Source organism: Rhincodon typus, chromosome 39, assembly GCF_021869965.1.
Source record: "Rhincodon typus isolate 14 chromosome 39, sRhiTyp1.1, whole genome shotgun sequence".
In the NCBI taxonomy this organism is placed as follows: domain Eukaryota; kingdom Metazoa; phylum Chordata; class Chondrichthyes; order Orectolobiformes; family Rhincodontidae; genus Rhincodon; species Rhincodon typus.
In genome coordinates this window covers 3,966,640-3,990,673 of record NC_063370.1, presented here as the reverse complement: position 1 = coordinate 3,990,673, position 24,034 = coordinate 3,966,640, and the positions used below count along the sequence as shown (strand labels likewise).

At 40.1% G+C, this 24,034-nt stretch overlaps 1 protein-coding gene and 1 long non-coding RNA gene across 5 annotated transcripts; one reads left to right on the top strand and one right to left on the bottom strand.

Annotated features, from left to right (window-relative positions):
- Positions 1-1,536: 1,536 nt before the first annotated feature.
- Positions 1,537-23,396, bottom strand: LOC109935055 (dynein axonemal assembly factor 10-like). 4 transcript variants are annotated; one of them, XM_048618365.1, is made up of 10 exons: positions 23,302-23,396; positions 19,367-19,568; positions 17,338-17,538; positions 12,490-12,590; positions 9,017-9,147; positions 6,648-6,749; positions 6,428-6,543; positions 5,101-5,235; positions 3,419-3,516; positions 1,537-2,820 (listed from the first exon to the last, which is right to left on the bottom strand). In XM_048618365.1, the coding sequence occupies exons 2-10, from the start codon at positions 19,559-19,561 to the stop codon at positions 2,610-2,612; spliced, it is 1,290 nt and encodes a 429-aa protein (XP_048474322.1). In that variant the 5' UTR covers positions 19,562-19,568; positions 23,302-23,396; the 3' UTR covers positions 1,537-2,609. The 4 variants fall into 4 exon arrangements, with proteins under 4 accessions (XP_048474322.1, XP_048474321.1, XP_048474323.1 ...); XM_048618364.1 differs by lacking the exon at positions 23,302-23,396 and having other exon boundaries at positions 19,367-19,948; XM_048618366.1 differs by lacking the exon at positions 23,302-23,396 and having other exon boundaries at positions 1,537-2,817; positions 19,367-19,948.
- LOC125487306 lies at positions 17,288-18,547 on the top strand. The gene is made up of 3 exons (XR_007265798.1): positions 17,288-17,375; positions 17,766-17,867; positions 18,519-18,547. It is a non-coding gene; the product is annotated as an uncharacterized LOC125487306 (long non-coding RNA).
- Positions 23,397-24,034: the final 638 nt, after the last annotated feature.

Below are 24,034 nucleotides of genomic sequence, written 5' to 3'. Positions count from 1 at the left end.
GGTGGGAAGCTCCTCCGAGGGGTTGGTGTGGACTCAATGGGCTGAATGGCTTGTATCCATGCTGTATGATTTATAAATTGGTTAAATATTGTTTCCAATACAAATATCTTAATTGTAAGTTGCACGTATGTGTTTATGAATGAGATGGGAAAGATGCCAATTTTTTCATTGGTGATAACACTATTCCCATCCCAGACAAATCTTGGAATCACTAGTGATAGTTGCTGACGTGTTTTTATAGTGTCACCTTTCCATTAGATAACAAAGTAGAGAAACTCTTAGTTTCTTTATTGTCAAATTTTAAGTTATTGATAAGTCTAGTAATTTAGTACACTGCAAATTCTGCCTGTCTAGTTGTATTGAGGACTACTTTATTTCCTGGTTTGTGGGATCAAGTGAGCTTGACTAGAAAGTTATTGGCACCAACTGTATAGTACTAATACCGAAATTCTAGAGTTGCCTGTTTGTACAGCAGTGGAGTGGGCTCCTGTGTTGCATTGTCCTACCTCCTGGGCTAGGAGGCCTAGGTCACACCTGCTTCAGAGATGTCACATGTCTGATAGGGTTGAAAAATATATCGCAATGGGAGCCTCTTCACTGATTGTAACAGGTTGAGATGGTTGAGGGGTGACCTTTCTAAAGATGTTTATGAAATCATGATGGATGTAGATAAGGTGAATAGCAGATGTCCTTTCCCTCAGGTGGGGATTTCTAGACTGGGGACATTCCTTTTGAGAGGAGAAAGATTTAGAAAAGACATGAGGGGCAACATTTTTTACACAGTCATGAGGTGGGTGTGAGTACAGTTACAACATTTAATACATGAATAAATGTTTAGAGGGATATGGGTCAGGTGCAGACAAGTGGGACTAGTTTAGGATTATGGACTAGTTGGACTGAAGGGTCTTTGTGCTGTCTGTCTGATTTGGTTTTTGGATTTCTGTTTCAGCTTCCACTAATGCAAATTAAGAAACTCCACTCAGTAAACTTTCTCTAGTTGCATCTTGGGAATAGACCAGGTCCTGCATTTGAAATTAAACTTTGCATCAGGAACACAACTGAGGCTGAGATTCTCTGCATTTTTTTTAAAACTGAGAGTTGATTTTGACCCAAGTGTGTCAACATTGTGGCAGCTGATGCATGTTTTAGCTGTTTCAAATTTACAGGTGATTTTCATAGTTAAGCATGGAAAAAATGGCCTGAGCATTTTTATTCATTAACAGGATGAGGGCATCACCCACATAGCAGCATTTAGTGCCCCCTAATTGCCCAGAGGGCAGTTCAGTCAACCACATTGCTGTGGGTCTGGAATAACATGTAGGCCAGACCAGGTAAGGATGGCAGTTTCCTTCCCTAAAGGTCATCAGTGAACCAGATGGGTTTTTCCTGACAATTGACAATGGATTCATGGTCATCATTAGATTCTTAATTTCAGATTTTTTTTTTATTGAATTCAAATTCCACCATCTGTCATGGCAGGATTTGAACCCAGGTCCCCAGAACAGTATCTGGGTCTCTGGATTAACAGTCCAAGTGATGATACCACTAGGCCATCGCCTCCCCGATCAGTACCAGGTATTGTACTTAGCAAAATAACTAGGTTAAGGTGTAAAAATAGATTCCCATAGCAAGTTGATTTGGAAAGGAAGAAACATTGCAGGAGTACAAGGGAAGAGCAAGAGAATGGAATTAATTGCCTAGCTTCTTCAAAGAGTAGGCACAGGCAGAATGGCCTGAATCATTGCCCCTTGTGCTGTAGGTCCTACAACTAACAAATCCAAATGTCTCCTTAATTTTGAACACAATTAAATTATTTTAAGCACATACAAAATCATAGTCATGATTCTCAAATAGCTCCAGAGTGTTTTGTCACCACCGCAGTTTTGGGATACTACTTTTTGATGACTGTTTTGCTCTTCTGGAATTGAAACAATTTGAATAGCCTTGTAATTACCAGGAGCTACACATTTCTCCATTTAATAACTTTGTGTTTGTTTCTTGGTATCTTACAAAGCCACTCCACTTCCATCTGGAAGGAGAAGGGCAGCAGATACATGGGAATACCACCTAATGCAAGTTCCATCGTGAGCTAATTCACCATCCTGACTTGGAAATATAATTGGCATTCCTTCACTGTTGCAGGGTCAAAATCCTGGAATTCTCTCCCTAATGCCTTTGTAGGTCTACCTACAAAGATCAACTGCAGTGGGTCAAGTAGGCAGCCACATCACCTCAAGGGCAACTAGGGACAGGCACTAAATGCTGGCCAGCCAGTGAGGCACAGGCCCCACAAATGAATTTTTAAAAAAAAAAAAGTGGAAATAATTTGAGCATGATTGGCAATATTTTGTTATTCCATGACGCCTCCCTCTTTGACTATGCAGTGGGTGGAATTTAAATCCTGTCATATCCTTTATTTTGCCAAGTGTTTGGAATAACAATGAAATGAATAATTCAACCTTTTGTTACACTATAAGCCCTAACAATATATTGCTACTTCAGACACCGTGTCATGGCCGGAGTGTGGTTTTCCTTGTTAAGACTCTTGAAATTTCACACCAGTCTATGGACAGTTCAAGAGTTGACAATGATTCCATTGTGTGCTGTGTTCAGAAACACTGTTGCTCTGCGATGATGAGGATGTGAACATTATGATCAAAGGATGCACAGATACACAGGCCTTGTTTATCAGTATTCCAATCCAGGCTACCAATGGGTTGAGATGAGAGGGAGATGGTGTTCAGGAGTGTAGTGGTACATGTTGAAGTCTTGTCATCTGGCTCATTGTCACTTCTTTCAAGCATCAGTGAAGATTCACTGCTGATAAACAACAACATACAGAACAAAGGATGAATCCATGAATACTTCGGTTGACTTGGACTACTTTTTTGAGGTTATTATTTGTAACTTTGCAGAGCAGCATTGTTAGGAGCACTAGAATGTCACAGAGCCTTGAGCTGGGCAGGTTCCTGGGACTGCAGGGAAATGCTCGTATGGAATAAAGAAATGCCACATTTACTGGATGCTCCACATGATGGAACAATCAGATAACACCGCCCACAAATTGCATTTTTGCAGGGCTGTGAGAAACAAAAGGGGACAATTGAAACAAATAATTTTCACACTCATCCCCTACATCACCATAAATTTTTTACAATTTATTTCATCCTTTTGCTTAGGTTTTTATAAACGACCATTAAAATCCAAGGATAGAGGGACAGCGAATGGAATCAGAATAATTGCACATTGGTCTATCTCTCTGTGGCATTGGCTGTTTCTTGAATGACCAATCTAAGTCATGGACAATGCAGTCACAAACAAATGCCTAAATCTACCTCGGTCTGCACGCTGCTGTGACAGTAACGTGCGTATCTCTGACATCAGCTCTCACCAAGATGCAAGATATACATCCACTTACTGTTTCCAGAGGTGCAGACAGCCAGCTCCTCCGCTTGTTATGAAGACAGTTCGATTTTGAGGCAAATGCCGCACCACCCAAGCCGTAAATTTGTATGGCTTTAAAAAGAGAATGAAAATATGTAAATTAGTGGCCTCTGATGAGTTTGTACTGCAGAAAATTTCCAACGTTGGATGCCCTTAACTGGAGTTCCTTAACTGAAATGCACTCTTCAACAGACCTGGAAATAAAACAAAAATGTATATTTCTGTCAGTTGAGGACTGCCCTGTGACAAAGGGTTGCTCTGTACAACCCCAAGCAGTTCATGAAGACAGATCAGAAGAAGCCTATTGTACAAACATTGAAGGTCACTGTGATCCTGTATACTTTATAGCGAATAACTGAAATAAGAGGAAAAGACTATTGTACGAGTTGATCTTGAGATTGAGAAGGAACAAAATAATTAAAAATGTAGAACTAATTAAGGCAAGTTTAAGTTTTGAAAATTCCATTAGATTGTAGGTCAAAGGATGGACAGTGAATTAAAAAATAAAATCTTAGTAAAAAAGAGGTTGGAGTCTAGAATCTTTGATTTTAAACTGCACAGATACAAGGTAAAGAAACACTATGAATCCTGAATAATTAAATACTAACCTAGTGCTGTCTTGATCCATAAATCTGCATTCATTGCAAGTCTAGGTCTAAACTGTTATTAATTAAATGCAAAAGACACAGATAATAGTTTTTAAATCTGAAATGTGAACATATGACCCACATCAGCTCATCTCATTCACAAGATTCCTCAAAATTCAAGACAGCTAAAAAATGTGTCTGATTTCAGGAGAATCTGGTGGGGTGGGGGGAATGTTGGGATTTCTTCCCTAACTCCCTAAAACAATCAAGATACTCTTGGCACCCAATGATGCATCACTTGGCAAACTCATGTAAGCTGCAAACTCCTAACATGGCTTAATGTCTCCCTTAAGGCCCTTGTTATTTCTTGGGTCATTTCAAGTCCTTCACTGCATTTGTCCCCCTTGGTTTTCCATCCCACAATACCCCAAACTAACAGAATTCTCTCAATCTAATTTTCATAATGTTCAATTGACACCCAATTTCAAAAGCTTTCTGGGGAAAGAGTTACAGATTTCTACTTTAAATGACAAAATGTTTTTGAAATCATCCATGAAAGTCCTAGCTTTGTCTGATATTAAGATTAGTCCAGAGATAGTAGGAACTGCAGATGCTGGAGAATCTGAGATAACGAGGTGTAGAGCTGGATGAACACAGCAGGCCAAGCAGCATCCGCTGCTTGGCCTGCTGTGTTCATCCAGCTCTACACCTTGTTATCTTAAGATTAGCCGTCCTTGTTTTGGACTCTTCCCCACCAGATGAAATATGTTGCATTGTAGCCACTGTATTAACTTATTTAACCATCTTAAAAACCTCAATTAGATCATCCCTTAATCTTTTATATTTCAAGGGAGAACAAGTCCTGTTATGCAATCCACCCCTAATAATTTAACCATTTTAGTCCAAAAATCATTCTGGTAAATTGACCACTACACCCTCTCCAATATCTGTATCTCCTGAGGTGTAATGCCCAAACCTGAATCCCATTACTCCAGATTATGATCTGGCCAGAGCTTTACATAACTGTACATTTGTATTATTGTATCAATTCCACCCATCAGCATCTTACCTTCTCACTCCGACAGATAAAGCCACTGTTTGTGTGATATTTCTGCATATTGAAGACATGGACCCTTCCTTCCAGCGTTGTTGCCACCAGTTTATTCAAACTCATGTCCTTTCCAGCAAACTCCACACAGCAAACCTACCCCAGAGTTAATGTTAAAATAAAATTATTAGTTTGAATCAACTTCAAAACCACAATTAGTTCTTTTGCTCAGCCATATTTTGTCTAAATAATATCCTTTCAGTTGTGATCTAATGGCCACTTTTTCCGATCAATGATCAAAGATGACCATTGGCAAAAACATTGTTCAGTTACCGAGGACATCCTATCCCAGCTCATTTCTTTACTTTTCAGATGTCCAGAAATAGCAGCTTTTAAAAAGAATCAGTGAAGAAACAAACATGCATCTTTTTCAGCCTCAGGAGGTCCCATATATCTTAACAATCAAGTATTTTTGTAGGGTAGTTACTCTTGTAATTTGGGAAACATGAGATAATTTGCACACTGAAAGCTCCCATATAAACTGCAATATGACCATGAACAAATTATCTAATTTTTTCTGTGAAAGAAATTTCTGCTTAAGCTTTTTGTCTTGCACTTATCAGGACAATTTGCAAGAAATACCAATGTTCAGGGAAATCAGCAATTATAGTGTATGTGTTGACTGTTTGGCAAATGGAGTCTAATTAGTACAGGCATTGTCAGGGAGTGTGCACCAGTTAGAAAACCTATTAGGATCCACCTGCCAACCAAACAGCACTTACACAGTATCAATGTTGTTTTCCTTTTACGTTGGTATTCTTTAAGAATTGTCCTGATGAGTGCAAGATGAAAAGCTTCAACTGAGGTTTTTCAGTAATATTCAGGTTCTATACCACCAAAGCATGAGATATTAATTTCTTTATAGTGATATTGCTTTGCAACAAACATTGGGCAGAAATGCCCGGTTTTTCAAAATAACGCTGTCAGAGAGAGCAGCCTTTGATGGCTTAATATCCCATCCAAAAGCACTGCACTCCCCCAGTACTCCATTGGATTGTTAGCTTAGATTATGTGCTCAAGTCTTTGGGGTTAGACTTGAGTCCAGGACCCTATGACTCAGAGGCAAAGTACTACCTATCAAGCTGCAACTGACATTGGACAGAAATCCCAGGCCCATGCAGGCTTAACTGATCTCAGCAGCTGTGGAAGTACATCTGGCTTCAATTTCCACTGCTGTCTCTTTTGAAATGCACTGGCTCAGCTCACGCCAGGAGCTAAAGTTAGTGTTTCACAGCGGCACTGAATTTGAATTCTCGCCGTGAGAATCCACTCAAATCACTCAACTCACCCCGCTCTTGACGTTTGTCTCCCATCGCACTTCCATGTTTCGTAAGTCAAACAGTTTAATATCCCCATTGTCATATCCAGCACAAACACAGCGGTCCCATTGGGAGCATGAGTGGCCTGAAAACCAGCCAAAACAAACATACTTTAAGTATACATATGTAAATGTGTGGTTTCATGTCAGTACGTGTTGAGTGCGATGTAGCAGATGACCTGTAACTTACCAAAAGCAACGGTCCAGCAATCTCTCCGGTTGAATCCTACTGCAGGTTCCATGTTGGCTACAGGAAGGTCCTTTTGTCGTGAATCCCAGACCTTCACTGTACCTGGGAGAAAAGGCACAAAATTGAGGAGGTCAGAAGTGTCTGGTATTCCTCACTTGCCATCCACAAGCACGTTCCCTTCCAAATTCCTTCTATCCCGTTTGATGAGAATCCAATGAAGTGCTGCTTCATGGGTTATCAGCTCTTGAATCAGTCTGAGTCAGCTTGGCTCAGTTGATAGCTTGAAAGCAAAAACATTCTGTTGTCAAGACCCACCCTAGGATTGGCTCCAACACACAGCAAGAGAGCAGGTTACAGCTCATTAGCTCTTATTGTCAAAGTCTAGGTAACTCAGTTCTGTTTTCACTCATACTTCCTACTTTCTCTTTGTCCATTTTAAAGAACAATACAGCACAAAAGAAGGTCACTTAGCCTGTGATCCTTGTGCCAGCTGTCTGAAAACTATCTGATTAGCCCTGCCCTTCTATCCTTTACCCATTCCACTCTCCGGTTCCCCTTTTAGAAGTTATGATTGAATCTGCTTCCATTGCTCTTTTGGGCAACAAATTCCAGATCACAACTCAGCACAAAAAACAACTTCTCCTCATCTCTCTCCAATTTTTTTGCTGATTATCTTGAATACAAATCTTGAGAATACTGACGTCACCGTAAATACATTCCTATCCGTCAAAATGCCTCACAGTTTTTAAATATCACAATTAAATGTTTAAAAATAATGGGACTGGAAGTTTGGAAAGAGCACTATTCATTCATTGAAGGCTAAACATAAAAGTAAGATACCAGATTGGTTTGTAATAACTGCAGAGAGAATTACAGAATCTCATAAACTAACTATTTGGCCCATCATGCCTGTGTTGGTTCTTTGGCAGAGCTATTTAGTCGCTCCTTTTCTGTCACTTTTTATCTGGGAATAAGTGGAACATAGATTGCAAAAATACACTGTGGTAACTAGAACATTCTGGATCAGGGAGACTTATAGGTGTAATACATAGAATATGGTACATTGTCAGTGATGTTGCCCTTAAGCACAATGCTAAAACAAGGCTGCTTTTGCTGGGACCATTGTAAAACTGGTGTATGTTTGACTGTTGGTCTCTTAATGGGGGTGTACTAAATTGAAAGGGCACAAGAAGCCTTGCACCCTCACAGTAGGGAGAATTATTTTAAAAAATCATTGACGGGATGTGGCTGGGCCAGCATTTATTATCCATTCCTAATTGCTTTTGAGAAGGTAGTGGTAAGCTGCCTTCTTGAACCATTGCAGTCCTTGGTGAGTAGGAACACCCATAGTACTGTAAGAATAGGGGTTCATGAATTTTGACCCAGTGATGAAACTGTGGAATTTTGGATAGCTGAGAACTTGAGAAGTAGCCTTTCAAATAAGCTGTGAATTATGGAAGATGGAACCAGGGAGACTAAGTTAACATATAGAAGAGCCTCAAGGCACAGAAAAGGTGTGGATTACATATTGGTGGAAAATCTGTGTTTGCAAGGGAGCCTCTAAGACGATCTATTGAACATTTCAAATTAAAATGGGTCATCACAAATAATGCAGGTTGTGTAAGTAATTAGGAACATTATCTGCTGTCTCATTGATTGGTCACATTTTCTCATTAGTAATGCCACCCATTTGCTTTGTTTAATAACTTGACATCTTTTGATATGTTTTACCCAAAGGGGCAGATCTTCCGAGTTCTTGGCCCCTTTCCTTAAACCTGGGTTTTAAAAACTCTTAATAAAAAGAGAAAATGTTGGAGAAACTCAGCAGGTCTGGCAGCACCTTTCGAAAGAGAAACAGAGCTAACCTTTGTATTTTCTGGGTTTTTTCAGATTCCCAGCATCTGTAGTATTTTGCTTTTAAATGGGCGTGACTTGTACAAAGAAGGAAATAAAGGGGCTATCTAGTTTGATAAGAAATTATCAATCTGAAACATTGGCTTGGTTTCTCTCTCCACAGATGCTTGCTGCCTGACATGCTGAGTACCTTCAACATTTTCTGTTTTTATTTCAGATTTTCAGTATCTGCAATTTAGCTTTTAGATAGTTTGAGATCCCGGGTTTAGGCAAAACAGTCTTGATTTCGTAGAACACTAGAGATCAAAAAGAGGCTATTCAGCCCATTGCGCTTCTGTTCGCTCTTTGAAAGAACTATCCAATTGGTCACACACCCTTCTGCATTCTCAACCTTGCAAATTTCTCCTTTTCAGTTCCTCTTTGTGAACCTGCTTCCAATATCCTTTCAAGCAGCATTAAAAAAAAGTCTTAATCTCCTCTCTGGTTCCATTGCAAACTATGTGAATAATACTTACCATCCCTGCTGCCAGTGACAATCTCTGGGGCCCCATGTCCGTTTTCAAGCCCACCCACACCATCAATGCCGTTAATGATCTCAAGATGTGCTTTGGCTGAGTACAGGGGAGTTTCAGATGCTTCCAGGTTCCTGTGGGGTGACAACAAGTGAGCTTTTAGATACTTTAATATTCACATTTTTGCTATAACAGGGGAGAATGATAGCTGTCCCTAATGAGTTGAAAACCCCTTTATTAAGATAAAGATGCAATGTAAATACAAGCTGTTGTTATGATTTGGACTGTTAGCTAGGATTTCATATTCCATGACCTCCCAGCTCAAACTGCCCCAGCCCCATGTCGAATCAATAGTAGACACAACACACATTATCCTTCAGAAACTGCAATATTCATTGCATGATTTTCTATGATTATAATGCATCCCAGATGGGGCCTGCTTCTTCTGTTTGTTGTACATCTGTCTGACGCAGCTGCTTGCTGGGGGATTTCTGGGTGATTAATCTTTATTTCTGGGACCAATCAAGTCGAGCTAGAAGGGTTTGGGAACTGCTCATGGAGCAAGAAAGCCATTTTCTATAAGTAGTGGGTCTCTGCTTTTACATAATGACGCCTTAGATACTCTACATTGAACTATCCAACTTAGTGAGAATAAGCACTTGAGTGCGACTTACAATAAGAGTGCTGGAGTTAGATGATTAAAGAAATTAAGGGGAACAATGGAAAGAGGTTCTCCATTGCTTTTATCTTCACTAACTTTAGCCTTCAGGAATTAATTTTCACTCTTCCGCAAGAGAAGAAGCTGGTTATTTAATGATTATCTGGTAAGTGATTAGATTTATTCTATTTCTAAGGATCAACTTGGTATAGCAACTGGTGAATGGTTAAGCAAGTATATTTTTAAAAGTTAGTAAATATATAATTGAATAAAATAATTGAGTAACTAAATAGAACATGTTAAGGAAGGCAGGAAAGGTCCACAGCAAACACATCTGCAGGAAATGTTTAAAGATCAAGCAGCTCAGTGTTTGTAAGCTGGAGGCTTAACTACAAACACAGTGATACATGAGGGAGTGGGAAAGTTTGATAGATTTTGTGTGTGAGGAGGCAGTCATGCCTCTTAGGAACTGGTTGTCTCATTTGGTCAGTAATCAAGGTCAGAAGGGTGCTCCTGAGATTGAAGTAGGCAAGGGGACTCAGAGGACAGCAGCCTCAGCCTTTGCAATTGTCCAACAGGTTTGAGATTCTTTCAGCTTATTTGGTTAAGGGTGAGGGCCATGTACTAGATAAATCTACTGACTATCACACTGTGGTATTGGAAGAGGGGAGAGAAAAAAGGAATTTTAGTGGTGTTAGGGTACAGTGTAGTGAGGAGGATTGATACTGTTCTCTAGTAAAGAGTGCAAGTCCAGACAGCTTTGCTGCTGCTGGGTGCTATAGTTCAGGACATCCGTTCAGGGTTGGAGAAGAACTTGCATTGGGAGGGGGAGGATTCCATCATCATGGTCTGTGTAGGTACAAATGACATGGGCAGGACAAAGAAGGAGATTCTGCATTGTCAGTAAGAAGAGCAAGGTGCAACATTAAAGAAGCAGAACATCAAAAGTCATAATCTTTGGATTATTAAATCAGCTACATGCAAATTGGCATAGAGCAAATCCTTGGAGAGAGATAATGTGTGGTAAAGACTGCAGTGAAAGAAATGGGTTCCACTTTGTGGGGCACTTGCATTAGTACTGCGGGGGGAGTTACATCTGTATTGATGGGATGGTCTCTATCTGAACTGTACGTGGGCTGGTGTTCTTACTAACTACGCACCTGGGGAAGTAGAGAGGATTTAAACTAAATAGTGAACTGAGTGATCAAACTTAAGGCACTTGTGGTATATCAAACAATAAAGTCAAAGCTGAAGAGAAAGGTATTATGATGGGAAATGATAAGCAGATTGTGACAGAAACAGCTAGAGAATACAAATCTAAGAGCAAACCAAAAAAGTATGACCGGAACTTACAAAAAGAATAAAAAGGTAAAACTAAAGGCACTGCATTTGAACATATGAGGCATTCAAAGCAAAACAGATGAACTAAGAGCACAAACAGAAATAAATAATTACAATCTGGTAGCCATTACAGAGATGTGGCTGCAGGATGAAATGGGTTTGAACTTAAAACTTGAAGGGCACAAGACATTTAGGAAGGTCAGGGAAAAGGTGGAGAGGTGGTTCTATTACTTAATTAAGGCAAATGCTCTGGGGACATTCCACTGTGACAGCTGGTGAAAATCCAGATTCATTACAATTCTGGAATTGAAAATTAATTTTTATAATGATCATGAAGCTATTTTTGCTTGTCATAAAAACTCAACTTGTTCACTAATGCCCATTAGAAGGACTTTGCCATCCTTAGCTGGTCAGGTCTATATGAATCCAGACAAAGACTAATGTGGTTGGCTCTTAACTGCCCTCAGAAATGGCATTGCTTAGTTGTACCAAACCTCTATGCTACTGGTGTACTCACATCATATAGACTGCAGTCAAGAAGGTGGCTCATCACCACTTTCTCGAAGACAATCAGGGATAAGCAACAAATGCTGGGCTTTCCAGTGATGACTTCATTCTATGAAATAATCTTTTAAATCCTCTGATCAATGGTATTGTGCAGACTCGGGTGTCCACATGACCTACCCCTGCTCCTGATCTGTCTGTCCTAATTTGTATCATTATATTTTAATCCACTGAGCTGTCCTGTCCAGACATAACTGCCCTAATCGTATAAAGTTTACTGACTGTCACTGTAGTGGCTGTGAGTTTACAGGTAGCCCTTTGTTAAGAAAGGCAGGGGCTCCTGCTCCTGAACACTGTCTCTTAGGCCTCTCAGAGTGAGATAGTGAGAGGACAAGATTACGCTATCACGTTCTTCACAATTGATCAGCCAACACTAAACTTAGAGAAGTAAAATAGCCACTTGGTGAGGTACTAGAGGTAGGCTTTATCATGGAACCATCGTCCTCAGAATGAGTGCTTTATGTAGAAAAGATGAAATAAATGGATTGGAGCAGTTGGGACAGTTCTCCTTAGAATGGAAGTATGAAAGGAGACTTGATAGAGGTTTTAAAATGGTGACGGGTATGGATAAAGTGAACAGAGTGAACCTCTTCTCATTGGTGGAAGGATCAAGACCTGGAAGATACAGATTTAAAGAACTGGAAAAAGAAGCAGTGACATAAGGAAAACATTTTCTGTGTAGCGAGTGATTAAGATCTGAAATAGTCCTTTGCTCAATTACTCCTTCAGCAAATCAGCACAGACAAAGTGGACAGAATGGCCTTCTTCAGTGCTGCAACCATTCTAGGATTTATTAAGGCTAGATTTTATGCCAGATTTTTGAATTTAAAGAAGTGTTTTCAATTTGGAAGTCTTTTATTAGGTGATTAATTCCATACTTTAACCAACTCAACAAACAAACCACTCATATTACCAGATGTGAAGATTGCCCTCAAAGTCTCCTGTTGCCAGATGCCTCTGCTGTAGACTAGTAGCTCCAAATGTCCCACATCTGAAAGCTCTGGGCTTTTCGATCTACAAAGCAAAAGAAATATGTTTTCCTGAGTCATAGTCTTGGTGAGCCCGAAGAAGTAGAAAAAGCTAATGCACTGTGAACTTCAGATGAGACATGTTTGGCTACTACCTTCACCATATCATTATTACCAGTTGAGTTTTAGCAAAGGAGATTACTGAAACTTGCAAATCCTGGCCATTTGAATTGAGGAACATTAATCAAGATTGTAGCAATAGGCATCCCAAACCTGAGTTATGTTCAGAGAGAATTCTGAGCTGTACTAACTCAAGAATCAAGAATTGATCACTCCAGTTTCCATTCCAGAGACTGTCACTCCCAGTGCAGCACTGAGGGAATGCAGCAGTATCTTTTGGATACAGATGTTAAGCCAAGGTCTTTTCCGTTTTGGGAAAACATAAATTATCACAAATCACCAGGTTCTTCCTGGCCTTTATTTATCCATCAACCAAAATCACTGAAATAGGTGACCTACTCATTATTGTGAATACTCAAGAAATCTGCAAAGGAATGATAAAAATAAAACATTTACATCTCAAGTCATGTATGATTAATACCATTAGATTGAATATTGTAGATTTTGTTCTTATTTTTGTGGAAGCTTGCTATGTGCAAATTAGCTGCAGCATTTTATATGAACATATGAATTAGGTTATGTGGCCCTTCAAGCCTGTTCCACCATTCAATAAGATAATGACTGATCTATTTGAGTTTTAAATTCCACATTACCCATATACCCCTGAAAACTTTATATTCTCTTGCTTATCTCCCTTAAAAATATTCAATGACGGAGTCTCCACCACTTTCTAAGGCAAAGTTCCAAAGTTGAGAGAAAAAAAACTTCTCCTCATCTCTGTCCTGAAAAGGTCATCACTAATTTTAAAAGTGGACTGACCCACAATAGTTGGCATCCTATCCAGGTCTACCTTGTCAAGACCATTCAGGATCTTATAAACTTTAAGTAAATAGACCTTAACTCTTCTAAACTCTTGTGAAAACAAACCCAGCCTGCCCGATCTATCATCATAAGTCAACTAGGTATCATTCCAGGTATATTTCTAGTAAACCTCCTCTGAACAGCCTCCATGCATTTACATCATTCCTTCAATAAAGAGACCAAAACTGTACACTGTATTTGAGATGTGGCCTCAACAATGCAATAAAGGATAGATTCCCCTAACTCCTTTTTAATCATTCATTGTCCTTGCATAATGTTCAAAAAAGGGAATAGAGATAACCCTGGAAATTACAGGCCAGTTAGTCTTACTTCAGTGGTGGGCAAATTATTGGAAAGGACTCTGAGAGATAGAATTTATGATCACTTGGATAGGCACAGTTTGATTCGTGATAGTCAGCATGGATTTGTAAGGGGTAGATCATGTCTCACAAACCTTACTGAATTCTTTGAAGAGGTGAGCAAACACGTGGATGAAGGTAGAGCAGTGGATGTGGTATACATGGATTTAAGTAAGGCATTTGATAAGGTTCTCCATGGTAGGCTCATGCAGAAAGTAAGGAGGCATGGGATAGGGGGAAATGTGGCAGATTGGTTTCAGAATTGGCTGACCCTTAGAAGACAAAGGGTGGTAGTGAACGGAAAATATTCAACATGGTGCTCAGTTACGAGTGGTGTACCACAAGGATCTGTTCTGGGTCCTCTTCTATTTGTGATTTTTGTAAACGATTTGGATGAAGAAGTGGAAGGGTGGATTAGTAAGTTCGCAGACGATACAAAGATCGGTTGAGTTGTGGACAGTGCGGAGGGCTGTTCTAGGTTACAAAGGGACATTGATAGGATGCAGAGCTGGGCTCAGAAGTGGCAGATGGAGTTTAGCCCTGAAAAGTGTGAGGTGGTTCATTTTGGAAGGACAAATTTGAAAGCAGAATACAGGGTTAACGGAAAGATTCTTGGCAGTGTGGAGGAGGAGAGGGATCTCGGGGTTCATGTCCATAGTTCCTTGAAAGCTGCCACCCAGGTGGATAGAGTTGTTAAGAAGGTATATGGTGTGTTAGCTTTCATTAATAGAGGGATTGAGTTCAAGAGCTGTGAAGTTATGCTCCAGCTATACAAAACCCTGGTTCGGCCACATCTGGAGTATTGTGTCCACTTCTGGTCACTTCATTACAGGAAAGCTGTGGAAGCGTTGGAAAAGGTGCAGAGATTTATCAGGATGTTGTCTGGAATGGAGGGAAGGTCTTATGAGGAAAGGTTGAGAGAGCTAGGGCTTTTCTCTTTAGAATGACGAAGGATGAGAGGTGACTTGATAGAGGTGTACAAAATGATCAGACGTATAGATACAGTGGACAGCCAGAGACTTTTTCCTCGGGTGGAGGTAGCTATTATGAGGGAGCATAGTTTTAAAGTGAGTGGAGGTAGATATAGGGGAGATGTCAGAGGTAGGTTCTTTACTCAGAGAGTGGTAGGGGTGTGGAATGCATTGCCGGAGAGGGTAGTGGAGTCGGCCTCATTAGGGGCATTTAAGCGGCTATTAGATAGGCATATGGATGATAGTAAAAGGTAGAGGTGGAGGTTAGAAAGACCTTAGGTTTAGGGTAAGTTCGGTACAACATCGTGGGCTGAAGGGCCTGTACTGTGCTGTACTGTTCTATGTTCTAATAACCTATTGTGACTCATCCACCATAATATCTAGATTGCTCTGCACTTTGAAATTCTGTAGTTGTTACTGTTTAAATAATACTCTGCTTCTTTATTCTTCCTGACAAAAAGAAAATGTGAAATTGTTCCCACATTATGTTCCTTCTGCCAGATTTTGTCCAATGAAACTATGTCTGTATCCTTGTTACGTCATATTCAAGAAATACTTTCATACCTATCTTTACGTCATCTGCAAATTTAGATACCAAGCCTCTGATACCCTCACCTAAGTAATTGATATAAATTGTAAAAGTTTAAGGGCCCAGCACAGGCCTCGAGGGACCCCACTCATCAGATTCTGCCAATCTGAAAAAGTCTCATTTATTCATAATTTCTATTTTCTGCCAGTCAACCAGCCTTCTATTAATGCTTGTATGTTACCCCCGATACCATGAACTCTTATTTGTGCAATAACCTTTTGTGTGGAACCTTGTCAAATGCCTTCTGGAAAACCAAATACAGTACATTAATGGGCTCCCCTTTATCCACAGTGCATGTTATTCTGTCAAAGTATTTCAATGAAATGAAGTAAACAAAACTTCCCCTTTACAAAATGCTGGTAATTCTTCCTAACTACCTCAAGTTTTTCTAAGTGCCCAGATATAACTTCCTTAATGATTGATTCTAACTCCTCCATGACAAATGTCAAACTAACTGCCCTGTAGTTTCTTCTTTTCTGCTTCTGTCCCTTCATGAAATAGCAGGATCTGACATGTAGGGTCCCTCGAGGTCTATGCTGGGCCCTCAAAATTTTGCAATTTATATCAATGACTTAGGTGAGGGGATTTTTGACTATATTTACTACATTACATTCAAATGGAATCTTTGGAGAATTTAACACATTTTGGAAAATTAACACCAACATATCGATTAGCTTGCAGCTACTTCTTTTAAGATCTAAGGGTGACGTCCAACAGTACCCAGAGGCTTATCAACCTGTAGCTCCATCAGTTTACCCAATACCACTCCCTAGTGATTAGAATGGTGCCAAGTTCTTCCCTTCCTTTAAATTCCAGATTTAGACATATTACAGAAACTTTTAAAAACATTTTCTATAGCGAAGACATAAGCAAACAACTTATTAATTGTGTCTTCCATTTCTTTTTCTACACTTACAACAGTAACTACGCTCCAAATTAAGAATGGGTAACAATGCCTTGTCTCATCCTGGAAAAAGGGAATTTGATAATTTTACCTTCTTTGATGCCAAAAGAAAGACTTGTGTTTATAGAGAACCCAATCACAGTATTTACAAACTCGGTAACTACTTAATATTACAATAAATTACAATGATGTGGAGCATGATGTGGACACCTCATTCATACAAGAGATGTGTTGATTTGTATATAGCAAATTCCCACAAACAGAAATGATGTGAAAAGAAAGACATGCATTTGTATGCCACCTTTCATAGCCTCAGAACATTCCAAAGCTTTACAGTCACTGAGGTACCTTTTCAAGTTCAATTACTGTTGTAATGTGAGAAACACAGCTACAAATTTCTGCACCGCAAGCTCTCACCAATAACACTGAGGTAATGTTACAGTGTGATGTTGACCGAGGGATAAATATTGGTCAAGTATCATGGAAACCTCTTCTGCTCTTCTTTGCAATAGCCTTGTATCTCTTATCTCCACTGAGAGGGCAGACAACACCTCTGACAGTGTAGCATTTCCTCAGAACTGCACTGCAGTGAAAAACCTGCCATATATAGTGTTTCTTTCAGCCCTTGTACATACAACTTCGCCAAGTTAATAATGGGCAGGTAGAGATATTGTGGGCTTGTCACTAGACTAGAAACCTACAGCACCCAGACTAATGCTGTGGAGATGTGGTTTCAAATCTCACCATAGCAGATAGTGAAACTTTAATTCAATAAAGTATAGAATTTATATAAAATCTAATGGCCATGGGAGTCCTGTTGATTGTCATAAAACACCTGCTGCTTCACTAATGCACACTGACTTCTTAATAAATCCTTTGGATGCTGGAAATCTGAAATAAAAACAGTGGTTGAAATGTTAACTCTGTCTTTCTCTCTCCTCAGATGCTGAATTTCTCCAGCATTTTCTGTTTCAATCTGCCACCCTTACCTGGTTTGGCTTATATGTCGTTCCAGACTCAGAGAAATGTGAGTGACTCTTAACTGCTCTCTGAATGTAAGTCAGCTCAAGGGCAATCAGAAGTGGGCAATAAGTGCTGGTCCTGCCAGTGGGTTCCACATCCCATAAAAGAATCAAAAAGCTCACAGAAATTGTAGATTCTGGAATGTTAGTACAGAAGGTAACTAAAGGCTGTGAAAGCAAAAAGACAAAATTATCATTGTCATCAGTATCTGCAAGAAGTGCGGGGGACAGTGTAAGTGGCTTATCCAATAGTCACTTCTTTAAATAGTTATCATCCTTTTAAATTAGAATAAAAAACCCACAGATCTTGGGCAAAACTGCAGAATAATGAGAAGGAATAACCGCTGACACATTTTAAGTTATTTTATCATTTTTTATCTTTGTCTTTCCTCCAGCCTTAGTGTAACATCTAGGAATGTTCCAAAAACAAAATCGGAAACAGAGATAATCTCAATTAACAGGAAATATGGATCATATACAACTTGCCACTCTTCAGTGTGAGTATACACAGTGCAGCAATTTTATAGATATTTATATTCCAATCACCTTCCACGTGTTTCTATAACAATATAACAGTTGGAAGTAATCTGATACAGTTGTTACAGTAGCTATTATGCCGGAATTTTAACCATCATGTGGCTCAACTGGTAACTGCACTATGCAGTGCAAAGATGCAAACCAAAACTCCCAGGTTCTGGTAAGTAGGTAGAAAGAGTTGGATATTTAGGCCGGTGGATGAGTTTCCAAACAGATTGCCGTGTTCTAGATGAACTTGAGCTTTTTGAATATTGTTGAAGCTGCACTCATCTAGGCAATTGTTGAGTGCTCCCTCATACTCCTGACTGGTACCTTGTAGTTGGTGGACAAACTTTCAAGTGTCAGGAGGTGAATTGTTTGTTGCAGAATACCCAGCCTCTGACCTGCTCTTGTAGTCATAGTAAGTATGTGGCTTGTCCAGTCACTTTCTGGTCACTGGTGACTGTGAATTCTAGTTGTTGTAGATTTACTTACAATAATGACCTTGACTGTCGAGGATACATGATTTGATTCTCTGTTGTTGGAGATGGTTTAGTCTGGTACTTGTGTGATACAAAAAATATTTGCTACTAATCAGCCCAAGCCTGAATTTTGTCCATTTTTGGCTCCAGGCAGATACAGACTTCTTTAGCATCTGAGCAGTTGCAAATGAAGTTGAACACTACAATCAAGAGTGAAAATTCCCATTTCTGACCTTATGATGGAGGGAAGGTCGTTGATGAAGCAGCATTCCCTACTTCCCAGCTCCATTTCTGCTGAGATTTAATTAAGAGGCTTAATTCTGCTGGATTTCCAGTTCTATCTTCATGGCTTCCCCAATCCACCCTACAAACTGACCAAACCTAGCTCCACTACTGTCAAGAAACGTTGGTGGTGAGGTAAGTTGTAGGTTGAACATTGCCATGGCAAGAAACCAATTCCTTCAGGGAAGAAATAAACTAAATTTACAAGATAAAACCCAGAACCATTTGTCAATGTGTGAGTCATCGAAACAGATATGTTTGTGCAAGTGGAAATTGAGAATATATATCCTTCAATCTGAAAATTTAGGGTCTGAATGTCTTCTAGTTCTGATGTAAGGTCATCGGCCTGAAATGTCAAAAAAGCTCTATTTTGCACAAATGCTATCTAACCATCCGAAAGCTTCTACCATTTTCTAGGGTTTTTTTTTTCTAATTTCCAGCAGCCGTACTTAGTAATTTCGCTGCTGCCCAGTTCTACTGTAATGGTCGAGAATGGGATCAGGTTCTCGCCAAATGGAACAGGACCAATTAATCCAATGTACAAGGATCCCTGGCTGCAATGTAACCATTATTTCGCTGGCCAATCGCAACATTAAATCTCTGTCATTGCTGCATTGTAACGTTCTCCACCATCCTGTAACATATCCCTTATCTTTTCCCCAACATTCGCTACATGGGGTGTAGAAAAGCTAAAAGAGAATTAAACAAAGAGTTACCGTATGTACGTCTCTGATCTCGCCGCTCGTTGTTCCGTACACCCTGATGATTCCCCTGTTTGGTGCCCCGGAGCCGGAGTCAGTCCCCAGGCAAACGAATCGGTTACTGCACGGGATCCACAAACAGCCAAAGGGGGTGAGAGGTAGCTTCCGATGTGATAGGGACAGCAGCCGGGGCTTGGGACAGTCTGACATCGCGACCCTGTTCCGCAGATAAAGGATGAAATAGGAGGGGATGAAAGATTAATTATAGATTTAAAAAAAAAGATTTAATTTAAATAATGCAGAATGCCCTTTGTTTACAACCGATCAGAATCTCAACAGAACACATTCAATTATATTTAAAGAACACAGAATGTTCCAAACGGCGCGGGTTCTTAAAGGTCTGGACCAAACTAACAAAAAAATTAAAACTTGAACATTGGTTTAAAATCGTGTTGTTATAATTTAGGTAAGTCCCAGGCTTGATTTTAGGGCTATTTTTACAAGATTGCTTTGAACAAAAAGTTTGAAGCTAGTAAAATAAATCTCAGGCCAGATTTGAAATAAAACATATCAGAACTCAGACGAAACGCGCTAAACAAGGCCTGCCTCCGCTCAAAGACTGAAAATAACCACCTCCTGCTGGTTGACAGAGTAATATTCTGGAAAATGACAATAACTTTGTGTTTATATATCATCTATCCGGACTCCCTAACGTACCCAAACCGTTTTACACCCAGTGAAGCATATCTTGAAGTGTAGCTACTGTTGTGATGTAGAAAAAGTAGCCTAATTTATCCACGGCAAATAGCAATGTTAATAATGACTTGATTAATCTATTTTTCAGTGATGGTGGGTGAAGCAGTCAGACAATCAGGAGGGACCAGCGGCTTTTCTTTTCGAGTGGTGTGGTTAGAATTTTAACATATCACCCAAAAGATAATGCAGTATTCCCTCAGTACTGCAGTGGCCTAGCTTTTGAATAATCTAAACCAGTGCTGAGTCATTGGAGGTGCCGTCTGTGCAGGTGGATGTAAAAATACCCAGAGATAACAAGGTGTAGAGCTGGATGAACACAGCAGGCCAAGCAGCATCAGAGGAGCAGGGTCTAGGCCCGAAACGTCAGCCTTCCTGCTCCTCTGATGCTGCTTGGCCTGCTGTGTTCATCCAGCTCTACACCTTGTTATCTCAGATTCTCCAGCATCTGCAGTTCCTACTATCTCTGTAAAAATACCCTGGCACTTTTGTTGGAAATGGTGTAAACTGTTTTGCTCCCTGGCCAGTACCTTTCAAACAAAATAGATTAACTGATAAATGATCTAATTAACTGTCTTAGGACATAACTATAACTGCTAAACAGAAAGATACTAAGCTGTCTTCCATCTCAATGTACAATTTCTATTTAGAGATAGCAAGAACTGCAGATGCTGGAGTCAGAGTCAACATAGTGTTGAGCTGGAAGAACACAGCAGGTCAGGCAGCATCAGAGGAGCAGGAAAGTCGACGTTTTGGTTCGGGACACTTCTTCAGGGTCCTGTCCTGATGAAGGGTCCTGATCTGAAACGTTGATTTCCCTGCTCCTCTGATGCTGCCTCCTGACCTGCTGTATTCCTACAATTTCTATTTAGTCTGGCTTACTTTGATGTTGTATTTGGCTTTATCTTACAGACTACACAGCTTAGTATTTGATATGGATTGATGCCCCTTTAAATTTTCTCAATAGCTTGTACAACTTCCTCTCACAGATCAGTTCCTTTAAACTTGGAATAATTTCTGTTGTTCATGCCTACACCCTCTCTAATTAATGTACCTTTTTACATAATATGGTGATAGTTGGAGATATTTTCAAAGTAACTTCTGTAGACATTTCTGCTTATTCTGTATGTCTGAAATACCAATCGGGTTTCCATCGTTTAACCTCATTGGAAGGGAGAGAAAGAGCTTGCTGATGCCCTGTGACTTTGCCTCACAGAGACTTGAAGGCCTAAGATTCAATCCCCAATTTGTGTAGCTGATTTAGAGAGCACAGTTGGCTGAGACTAACAGATCAATGAGACAACAGCAGTTCCAAAGCTCTAGGCACATGGAAATGTCAACAGGAAGCAACAATGTAAACACAAATAGGGTGGTGCAGGGGGGAGGGGGTGAGTTGAGGCCCAGAAGAACAAGCCTCGTATTTGACCTTTGCTGTAGGACGCACAGTCCTAGGTGAGTAGGTACACTGCAGAAGTGAAGGAAGTGAGATTCTGAGAATAAGACATGAATATTTAGGATAAACTGGGAGAGTTGATTTTAACTGTTGTAATAGATTAGGCAGGTGGGCATCAGTAGGTGGAAAAGGTCCTTTCCTACCAGTATGAGGTCTAAGTCAGTAGAGCAACACACATGCATTCTGCCGCTAAGCTATGGGGCACCCACTTTGGGAATTGGTGGGCACAAAATTATTGCATTTGTTTTTCTACATTGACATCTGTCTTTTTTTTATTTGTTTATTTGTGGGATGTGGGTGTCACTGGCTGGGCCAGTATTTATTGCCTGTCCCTTGTTGCCTCCTGAGAAGGTGGTGGTGAGCTGCCTTTATGAACTGCTGCAGTCCACCTGCTATGGGTTCACCCACAATGCCCTTAGGGATGGAATTCCAGGATTTTGACCCAGTCACAGTGAAGGAACGGCGATATATTTCCAAGTCAGGATGGTAAGTGGCTCGGAGGGGAACTTGCATGGGGTGGTGTTCCCATGTATCTGCTGCCCTTGTCCTTCTGGCTGGAAGTGGTCATGGGTTTGGAAGGTGCTGTCTGATGATCTTTGGTATGAATATTGTTGCTTGTCGAATCTGTGAGACAGCTATCCCAATTTTGGCACTCGCCCCCAGATATTAGTAAGGAGGACTTTGCAGGGTTGACAGGGCTGTTTCTGCCATTGTCTTTTCCGGTGCCTAGGTAGTTGCTAGGTGATCCATCTGGTTTCATTTCTTTGAGACTTTGTAGCAATTGGTGCAACTTGCTAGGCCATTTCAGAGGGCAGTTAAGTGTAAACCACATTGCTGTGGGTCTGGATTCACATGTAGGCCAGACCAGGTGAGGATGGTAGATTTCCTTCCCTGAAGGAAGGACATTAGTGAACCAGGTGGGTTTTTCCAACAATTGACAATGATTTCATGGTCATCAGTAGATTCTTAAGTCCAGATTTTTTAAAATTGAATTTCAAAAGCCACGGCAGGATTTGAACTTGGGTACCCAGAACATTAGCTAGGTTTCTGGATTAATAGTGTAACAACAATACCATTCGGTCATTGTCTTGAGCTCCTTGTGAATGCTTTTAGACAGGCAATGAAATACTGTGAAACACAAGGGCCTGGCTAAGTGCTAATTAACTGCAGTTTGTTATTCTGGCTTTTATTTTCAATGTTTTTAATTATGGTGTTCCTTGACTTTGGGGTTTTCATTAACACCTGCAAAATAATAATTACTGATTAATTGCACAACAGAAGTTGAGCTGAAAGGGAGCAATATTACCAAGCTTGCTGAAACAGTGGCCCACAACCATCACCAATCACCTTGGGAGATCACCCTCAGCTCATGGAATTGGGAATTGCTCTGCACTGCAAATTCCATCTGGGATGATAGTAGTCTCTCTCCCCATACTTAAACAGCCTCTACCTGGACCTCAATCAAGTATTAATTCTTCATATTTAACTATAGCCGGTGAGTAAAAGCCTGCCCAAAGTTAAGGGAAAATTAATGAAGATGTTCAAACTTATGAAGGTTTTTGCAAGTGAAAAACAATGAGAAACTGTTTAGACTGGCAAGTGGGCTAGCCACTAGAAGTGACAGATTTAAGATAATTGGTGAAAGAGCCAGAATGAACATTAGGAAGTTTTATGCAACAAATATAATGGTCTGGAAATGCATAACCTGATTAATGTTATTTTCAAATTAGAAATGGACACACACCTAGGAGGAGAAAAAGGCGATGTAGATTCAATCAAATTGAACAGTTCCTTCAAGGAGTTGGCACAGATGAGATGGGCCAAATGACTTCCTTCTGTATTGTAAATTTCAATGATTCAGTCCAATTCTGCAGAAGAAGATAAATAATCCTGATTCTTTGTACCCACTGACAGGTGCCAATATACATTTTTAAGTAGGAATCGCAGGACCTTCAACTGGTTGGGTTAACTTTGATTGATTCATGCCCCTCCCCTAACTCCCTGCCCCACCAATCAACACAGACACACACACACATTCTTTCTCTCTGTCTCTCTCTGACTTGCCCTCTCCTCTCAGACCATCAGCTGCTGAAACATGTTGTTTCCCTCCAACTGTTTCATCAGTTAATTCATCTCAGTCCTGGTCTGCTGCACATTTATCTATGGAGCAAAAAAGGGGCATAGTTCACAATCTCAGTTGATGCTTTTTCCCTAATAACCTAACAGTGTGGCATGCTTTACCGATTGTTTGTTGAATAGAATAATATTTTAAAGGTTTTTTTAAATGATGTATTAAGTTAAAAGTAAACATTTACTTGTATTATTTCAGAACATTCGCGACTTCAAATATGTTTAGAAAACTCAGAACACATATTCCATCTAGTGGTGAGAGATAGTAGGAACTGCAGATGCTGGAGAATCTGAGATATACAAGGTGTAGAGCTGGATGAACACAGCAGGCCAAGTAGCATCAGAGG